This window comes from Strongylocentrotus purpuratus, unplaced genomic scaffold, assembly GCF_000002235.5.
Source record: "Strongylocentrotus purpuratus isolate Spur 01 unplaced genomic scaffold, Spur_5.0 spur5_scaffold_10, whole genome shotgun sequence".
Lineage (NCBI taxonomy): Eukaryota > Metazoa > Echinodermata > Echinoidea > Camarodonta > Strongylocentrotidae > Strongylocentrotus > Strongylocentrotus purpuratus.
The window spans coordinates 12838621-12848530 of NW_022145595.1; the positions used below are offsets into that span (position 1 = coordinate 12838621).

General features: G+C 37.4%; 1 protein-coding gene across 1 annotated transcript; it reads right to left on the reverse strand.

The window, feature by feature from the left end:
• Positions 1-3709: 3709 nt before the first annotated feature.
• Positions 3710-8861, reverse strand: LOC105441246. Its single transcript, XM_030980109.1, has 4 exons — positions 8721-8861; positions 6537-6663; positions 5524-5621; positions 3710-5204 (listed from the first exon to the last, which is right to left on the reverse strand). The coding sequence occupies exons 1-4, from the start codon at positions 8859-8861 to the stop codon at positions 4893-4895; spliced, it is 678 nt and encodes a 225-aa protein (XP_030835969.1). The 3' UTR covers positions 3710-4892.
• Positions 8862-9910: the final 1049 nt, after the last annotated feature.

Genomic DNA, 9910 nt, shown 5'->3' on the forward strand with positions numbered 1-9910 from the left:
TTTAATTATTTGTCTCTTGCCATGCTTGCAACATTTCCATATACAACGATGGAATATCTAAAAACGAACGTAATCTTTTTATATCATAATCACATTGAAAAATAAATCTACCACCCACAAACTGTAAGCAATAATAAAAAAACAATCTCCAATCATCCCAATTTTTTTCTCCATATAAAAGACGTTTTATCCACATTATGCGCTGTATTTTAAAGGTAAAAACCGGTTATGGAAACGCCACGCTCTCGAAAAATGAAATGGAAGCTCATATTACCAATAATGTGAAAGAATATGGTTTGACTAACACATGTTGATACAAACTTTGCCGGGAAACCGCCTACTAATTGATATATTTGGTAAATTATTATATCAATCTTGACCGGATAGATATCGCGCACGTGTCACCCACGTGTCGTGTATAATCCCATAATACATCTTTCTGTGTACAATGCTTGTAAGTTTACCAAGACTGGGCCAAATTTCTTATTATTTTGATCATTCCAGAACCTTGCAGTACACACCAATACTTTTAAGCTAGATGATCAACCTTTTCTGATCGATTCCACAAATTTGTATTTCACAATGCAATCGCATGACCAGTACTGATCTTTACCTTAAACGAACATTTCAAAATGAATCATTCTTAATCCTCCAAAGTCATAATCCTGATACCTTATTGCCCGTTTAATTCGATCATTCCCCCTCCAAATAAATTCAAATGAAATTTGTGCTACTTCCTTGTATACCCAATGAGGGACATTAACGAGAGATTAGAATAATTTGATTTTGAAAGCGCATAAGTTTTTAACAAACGTATTTTTCCCATAATAGTTAAATCTCTTTTTTCCACCAAATTAAAATGTTCATATTTTACTTTAAATTTCTTTATAATTTAAATAATCTTTCATACTTCGATCTAATGAATAACTAACCCTAAAATGTGAATTTTCTTAGCCAAATTTCCAAATAAATGCCCATCACGTTTGTTTTTATCCTCACCCATCCACATGAAATATGTCTTTGTTTTATTCATTTTAAGACTACAAATTGGTTCAAATGACACACACACATACGCACACACACAACAAGCACACACGCACATATTCATATTCATTTTTAATCCAGATGATTTGTTTTCATTGGTTTTCTTTTATCTGAATGGATGAAAATATTAATATTTATAGTATGAAACTTATCATTTTGAAAACCATAAAGTACAAGTCCACTCCAAAAATAACTTACTTTCAATAGAAGCAGAAAAATCAGACAAACCAATCAAAAAAGTTTGAGCAAAAATCGGATAACTAAGAAGAAAGTTATGAATTTTTGAAAAAGTGTGTTAAGTATTGGACCAATGAAAATCACTACACAAATTGCCAATTTGGTTATCCTTTTGTGACGTCATATCCTCACTATTTATCAATTACTTTATATATTTTAATCCCATTAATTTTTCCTTTTTATCCCCGAAAACTTGATTCCCCCATACCTTTGCCCAGGTTATATAATTTGTATCATATTGCGTGCATGACATTTCACAAAATCTTTTATGAACTTTGAAGGGTTGATACTATTTTCTGAATATTGTATATTCATAATTAATGATTTTTATATAAATAGTTTATCAAATTCACATTTTTCAAGTTTATCAAATTTCAAAATGTTCATGATTTAACTGGAATTTTTTTAGGACATACATGACATATTCATAATTCCCGCAAAGTTCTACAGAATTTGAGGTTGGCTGCAGAAGGGACATAGTACCCTTAAATCAACTCGCATTAACAAAAAAACTTCATTCTGTACTATTTTTCTCAAGAGAAATAACGACGTTTAGAAAATGGGCAATATATGGTGCATCAATTGTAATATCTACACCTGCACCACGTTGTGTACATTAATACATGTACGACGTTTGAGAGAGATTTTTTTTGTATTGACATGAATGATAGTGCAGAATTATGCAAACATTACCATTGACCATGTTGGTCGGTGCGTGGAGCATGAAAAGACAAATTTTGAATGACTTTCAGAAACAAAGACAGTTGCATTATTAGTATATTTAGAATGAAGGAATGTTACCATGGTCCCTCTTTTTTGTCACTGTTGTTTGATATATGCCAAGTTTCTCCCCCCCCCTCTTCTGTCGGTCTGTGTCGGTCTGTCTGTCTCTTTCTTTCTTTCCGTTCTTTGTGGACATCTTGGAAGAACAGGGCCATTGTAGGAGTATCACTGAATAAAGCAATCTAGTCCTATACTTCTAAACAATTATATTCGTATGTTTATACGTATGTATAGTATTATGTTTCCTATACAGAAAATGAAACCAATTAACCAAACCGACCCCCTTTCTCTAATATAAAAAGGAGCAAAGCGAGAGAGTGGGATAAGGATAGAGATGGGGGAGAGAGAGAGAAAGAGAGAGAGAGTGTGTGCGTGTGGGGGAGGGGTTGAAAAAATTGAGAAGATATATTTTGCCATGGACGTAATTCCCTCTTCTTTTACCCTATGTAGCCTACCATCGTGCCCCATACCGAGAACAGACCTACTCCTCCTCCCTCCCCCTCTATCTCCTTCTCTCAATATCTACCCCTATTCCTCTATCTCTCGCTCTCCCTCCCTCGCTCCCCAACCCCCTCTCAATATATCTCTCTGCCCCCTCTCTTTATCTTCTATCTTTAACACGATCACGTTACTCTTGATATTTCATTGGCCCTTGTACGTGACCTTTTGAAAGGAGCAAACTTTACAATGACATATTCCGTGTATGTATTAACCATGATTTCCACGGGACATACATTAGGGTATTGAAATTGCCTTTATTTGATTTTTTAGAAAGAAGTTGCGATCGTATTCTGTCTGTCTACTTACCTACCTATCTATATATCTGTATCATCTCTCACTTTATCTAGCATCCGTCTATATGCATGTATCTCTCAGTGTAATATTTTGTTCTCTCTCTCTCGTCAATCTTTTTCTTTCTATCATCTTTTTGTCTCTCTCTCCCTCTCTCTCTCTTACATGTTTCTCTTCTCTCTCACTTCTTACCTCTTACTATCATATATATTTTCCAATTACTCCCAATCTTTCTTTCTCTCGTCTCCTTGTCTCGTCTTATTCCTCTCGTTCCTTCTCTCGTTTCTTTTCTCTCGTTTTCTTTACCAAACTAAAGTAAATTCCAAATGTCACTCCAATCTTTGAAACGCAAGTTTTAACAAAATATCTTTGATAAATACCCAAATCAGCTAAACAAATAGTAGAGAACTAATTTCTTTGTGAACATATGTTTGTGAAATATAAATGTATAATTTGTGCACCATGTTTATCATTATATATTTTTTTCTTTTTTATATATATTTCATTTAAGTTTTATCATATAAAAGTGAACACTACATTTAATTTGTATTATATGTTGGGTGCCAACGCTTTTAAGACTATTCAACTTGTGTTCATGTTGGCTCTCTCCACAATAATATAATAAGTATTCGTTTTCCCATCTTGTTTCAATGTGCTTCTTTGTCTAAAATATTAAAAATTTATAGTGGTATGACGAATTTTCTTTCGTATTCGATTTGATTTTGATTTCTTGGTAAACAGAAATGGTAATGGTAAACAGAAAGACAAAACCTGTAAAATTTCTTATTTCAAATGCATTTCTCTTGTCTGCATATGAATATATGGAAGATGTAAAACGAACTTTAAATCTCAATCCATAGTTATTTCAGTACTTATGTTTTATTGTTTTCTGCATTTCTACGACAATAAATCACACCGTGCGAGGTAAATACCAGTATAAATAATGGAATTGGTTACAAAACAGGCTATATCCATCACAAAACAAGTTGTAGAGAAAAAACAATTATTATAATTTCCATTCTCTCAATTGCAACATCGATTTGAAGATAAACTTAATCCTATTGTATACGACATATTTCTTAACGGACCAGTTCATAGTTAGCTTTTATAATAGTACATGACCCCCAAATAATCCCAGATCTGTTAAACATGGAGACGTCCCACTTCGTCCAATTTAGGATAATCTCTGCCAAAATCATGGATGTGCTTCACAAATACCCTTTGTATGCCCTCTTGAGAAGAATATTTCACCTGTGTATAAAAAATGTACCGTCGGTAAATATATAAATAAAGATTACATAACTTTAATGAGCGCGAATCCAGTATCATGTCTCCATGGGTTTAGAATTCTGGTACAAATTTCCTTTATCTGGCCTGTATCTACGAGCTGGCATACTGAAGCCATCTTTAAAACATCCAGGTGTTTTTTTCTTCTAATCATCATTATTCTCTCAATTACCAGTACTCTTAAAGTCTCATAACATAAGAGAGCTCCTTGATCAACAGTGCATAGCGGGACGGAGTGTTTTCCACTGCAACATAGCCAACGTCTATGAAACAGGCGAGGGACACGTTTTCACGTAACGCAGGGTGGTTAATATTGGTGGCAAAGGTACCATCGGGAGGTAAATTGTATACAACATGACCCAGTTGGGGTGTTGGGCCATATTATTTCAGATTCAGATTCAGATTTATTTCCATTGGAAAATGCCAACATGGAGAAGGTTACTGCTCTCCTTCAGACTTGCGTTATGTTTGTAAAAGGATTTAACTCTCACTCTCTACACCCCGCTGACTGGTATTTCTTTTTGACGAAAAAGTTATCAATTCAATCATTTTAGGATCGGACATATCGGGAAAATATGCTATTAAAATATCCAATGTCAAGATAAGAACTAAAAGAGGGGTGAATAGATTTCAACGAATGAAATATAAGTATAATAAGTATTTTTGAATGATATGTAAACAAGGATTACATTAAAAGTTGGACGTGGTGATTTACGAAAGTGAATGACCTACAGGCTCCTGGTGCAGGCTTAACATTTGACTGGGTCACAAAGGTAGCAAATACTGTAGGCACCAACGTCGCTGAACGGGATCCCTCCAGCCGTCAGTTTCTCCCGCAGGATCGGCAGGAGCTGGAGAACATTCTCAGCAGATGCCCCCGGAAGTATTTCGACGCGGAGGACATAAACGAAAGGAGTTCTTCCGGGTCGACGTCTTTTATACAAAGCGATGTCGCCCCTCTTGATATCGGCCGGGAATGCATCACTTACTATATCAGCTCCAGTCTTAGCCTTCCACTCCGCTTCGAAAGCGCTGTAACTCGCCTCATCTATGTCAGAGTCCTATCAGAATGGAATGATAAAAACAGTTAAACTGAAACAAAAATGATCTCAAATCGACGGAACTGAAATAAGAACATCTCTACGCATGAAGGCCCCGAGAGGTGATTTGCGGTAGTGCTTCTAGTACAGTATGGCTTTAATGGTTTGACATCTGAGAATCACGACCCCCACCTTATTTGCCAAACCAATTTTTCCCCGAAGATGTGTGCTTTTCCATCTTATGCTTTATCAATGCTTGACAAATTATTTTTCAATGTTAATTCACTTTCTAGAAGCTCTCTGGAGAATATTCTTTCATTGAAATTAGAAATTAACCCACCTTATAATTGACAAGGAGATAGTAAGACTTTTGTTGATCCTTAGCTCGCGTGGTACACATGGGCTCAACAGATGTGGTCGCCACTTCTGCGTAACCTCCTGTAATTTTTAAACATGAAAATTACCATTTATAAAAGGAGGAGGGGGAGGCAAAACAAATCGAATACACACATTAGTGATTTCAATAACAAAATAAATTGACGAATATTCTATTCCTTTGATAATTCTTCATGTTATGAAATCTTATACGAGAAGAACTTTCCGTCAACACCAACGTTTCACTTTTCTTAATGCCTAAGATGAATCAGACTTTTATTTTTCGAGGAGGGCATGCGCACATTAGTTCTATCAGTGTCAGACTCCCTAACTCTTTGCAACTATATGGGCAAGTCCCATTTATGTTATCATTCATTTTGATCTCCCATGTGTAATTCTACACAAATTGACATCAAGTTTGTCTTTTCACTCCACATTTGGTCTTATAAAAGCTATTTGAATTGTTTATATTCATCTTTAACAACAACTAAGAAACAAGAACAACAATTTTTGTTTAAATCTAACAAATAGATAAACAAAAAAGAGGTCGGGATTCCTGGATCCGCTACTGTCTGTTTAAAGAGGAGGAGAGGGAGAGAGAGAGAGAGAGGAGGAGGGGGAAATGTGAAGAGGGGGAGTGAAGGAGGGAGAAAGAGAAAGACAGAGAGAGGGTAAGGAGTGAGAGTGAAGGGGAGAGTCAGAGAGAGAGACAGAGAGGAGGAGAGAGAGACAGAGAGAGACATGCAGACATAGGGAGACAGAGAAAGAGTAAGAGAGAGAGAGAGAGGAGGAGAGAGAGACAGAGAGAGACAGAGAGAGAGAGACATGCAGACATAGGGAGACAGAGAAAGAGTAAGAGAGAGAGAGAGAGAGGAGGAGAGAGAGACAGAGAGAGACAGAGAGAGAGACATGCAGACAGAGAGAGACAGAGAAAGAGTAAGAGAGAGAGAGAGAGAGAAGAAAAAAAGATCCATATACCTGGGTAGCAAACTCGTAGTTCTCTTCCACCGAGGCCTTTCGTGCCGACTTCAATCCATTCAGGAGGGGGTGGTCCTTGTCGAAATGCATGAAAGTCTCCATTGTTGAATCCAACAAAGTTCACGTACTTGTATGATCATATAATCAAACATTCGGATATTTTTAGAGTACCAAAGTGTGACCATACTGACCAAGTTGTCAAGGTTGCTGGTTCAACACAATTTTGTGTTTTGAACGAGCAACCAATCTAAATCTGACCAAGTTGTCACGTTCCTCAATCCAGGTATAGCAAGCGGATACCAGATAGGAAGTTATTCCTTGAATGGTTTGTCAGTTCGGCTAAAGGCACAAAGGTTAGAAATTAAGTAGAATATATTTTGCATGACATTGTTAGTGTCCGACTCCTGGCAGATTTCTGACCAAGAAAAATAATTGCATTAACTTTTTGATATAAAAGTTAACATGTAATAATAGAGAATTGCTGCAAGTCAAGAAACGCACGAGATGATTATATATATATTCTCAAATGACTTTTTACCACCCCAGATAAATCAGCCTCCCCCTTCCCCCCATCCAACCATGGCGGTCAAAATATGATTTCCATACCACCATGGATCACATGAATTTGAGAGGATTTGCTCCTCCTAAGGTTAAGCTCTGGATAAGACCATGGTAATTCAAAGTGATGTTTACCCTGATAACCTGATTTCATATTACACTATGAGTGGGTATGGTCGGGAGTCTATCATTTCAAATATCCAAAGTGACGAGTATGAGATAAAATGCGTCACGTATAGACAGAGAGACACAGAGACAGAGAGACACAGAGACAGAGAGGCAGGAAGACACAGAGACAGAGAGGCAGAGAGACACAGAGAAACATAGACACAGACAGAGGCACAGACACACAGAGACTGACACAAGAAAGACAGTACCCTGAGTGGTAAGGTCGGTTTGGCGTAACTGACGTATGATCGAGCCACACGCGCGCATGGTAAAGCATTTGTCACTGGTATATCCGTGGGGTAATCAGGGACAGTGTCTTACCTTGGACCCAAACCGGCAGACAATGACCAGACGGGTATTTGCTTTAACCGTAGTCTCGATTAGTTTGCAAGCACAGACTCTAACTTGACGCTCTAGTGCTCTACCACCACTCATAGGGACTTTTAGATTTGCGTGGACTGATACGTGTGACGTCCATTCAAGGCAGTGCATTAAATGGACGTCGATCGTAGCAATTCACGTTGTCATTGTGCAAATCTAAAAGTCCCTCATGACGCATCGAGCAGAGCCTAGATCAGATAGTCTCTGGCTGCGGTGGAGGCGGCTAACATTAGTACAGAACCTATTGTTGTCTCTCAGTGTATTACCATGGACCAAGGACACCTCCCTGCATGGTCCTACTACGTAATCGGTCCATGTTATTACACACACAACGACTGGCAAAAGGGCTTGTTGGCTGGTTTGCGCCTGCTTACTAGTCTCGATCACCTTTTTTTCCTTCTTCATATTTAAAAAAAAAACATATTTATGTTAATTGTTGGAGATTAAATAGCAGGGCTATTTCATTCTATTCTTTCTCATTCTTCTTTCCTATACATTTTTGCCTTTTTCTAATATGTGTTCTTAACACTTGGCATAAAGCAGTAGTTTAATAGTAGCTAAGTTGGCCTAGTAGAAGCTGAACCTTTCTTTTTGTTCTGCTTCTACCACTTTTTTGCAATCTTGCAAGTATTATTAAGCTTGTACTGCCATAATCCTCATTACCAGGTCCCTCGGAGAGGACCTAAAGCCGTCGGCCGTCTGGTTGCTTACTAACAAGCATTCATGCTTTCTTAGCAGTCAGGTAAAATAACCACCATATATCCTCTGTATGCTTCTGTATTATATATATAATTGCAAACGTATAATGATCGTAATCTCCAAGTGTTTACTACCGTGATGGTCATGATCGTACTATCTGTTGAACCATGCAGAAATAAATTAATCAATAAAAACAATATGTAAATAAAAAGAACGTAAAGAACGTTTGTGTGAATGAATATAACATGATCTGGTACGTTTCAATATATTGTTCGTTCATGCATACGTACATGTAGTATGACCATGTGAGTATGAATATATAAGTGAGATGTGAGTTTGCACTAACTTACCATTCAATTGATCTAGGTTCCTGTGCACCTGACCAAGAACAAAACTCGGCTGTTTCCTGACCCATTCATAGATGACCTTCATGCCGTCTTCATACGATTCATGTTCGGGAGGTTTGGATACCTTCTCAAAGAAGTTAAAAACTATGTGTAGGTCACCATTGCCCGCCATTTTGGACTGATTGTATCACACGTAAGCGCAAGATTAAATGGGTTCCAGGACGTACACGAACCCTTTTGCGATAAATTGTGTCAGAGTTTCAGTTGTAATACACATTTATATATATATATATATATATATATATATATATATATTAATTCAGCTCAATGGGCCACTTCATGAGATATATATAGGCATTGCATACACAGCTAGAGCGCTTTGTGTGATGAAGTGGAAATTGGTATGAATAAAGTCGGATAATGCAGGGATGCCCATGCATGGTCGCATACCAATTACAATCCGCCCATAATTTATGATTATTGAAAAATTATGGGACTTGAAAATCATTCAAAAAGTCTCTCTCTCTCTTTCTCTCTCTTTCTCTCTCTATATCTCCCCTCTCTCTCTCTCTCTTTCTCTCTCCATTTCTCCTCTCTGTCTCTCTCTTTCTCTCTCTTTCTCTCTCTATTTCTCCTCTCTCTCTCTTTCTCTTTCTCTTTCTCTCTCTATTAATCTCTCTGTTTCGCCGCATCAACTATCTAGGCCAAGTCATTTCCTTCCATATAAGGTAATGGATCTGTATCATTATGGGGGAGTTGGGGGATCGAACCTTGAGTTGAACGGAACACGAGTTATCGGGAATTTCACACCTCCTCTCTCTGTCTTTCTCTGTCTCTCTCTCTCTGTCACTGTCTCACTTCCTCTCTCAACCGGTGATTCTGTCCCTCTACAGTCACATGATGAATACCAATGAAAAACATATTTAAAGAGAAGGTTGAGTTCTGGGAAGAGGTGAAAAATGATTTGTGAGAGTTATCAATGTTATTTTGAAAGTGTGGAAGAACATCAGAGAAAACGTGTTTCCTGAAAAGCATGGCATGTAACAGCATTGAAAATCGGGACGAATTTGAATGCCACATGCTCGTATAGTCCCATATACATCTTTCTGTGAACAGTGCTTGTAACTTTACCAAGACTGGGCCAAATTTCTTATCATTTTGATGATTCCAGAACCTTGCAGTACACACCAATACTTACATGTATTATGCTAGATGAACCTT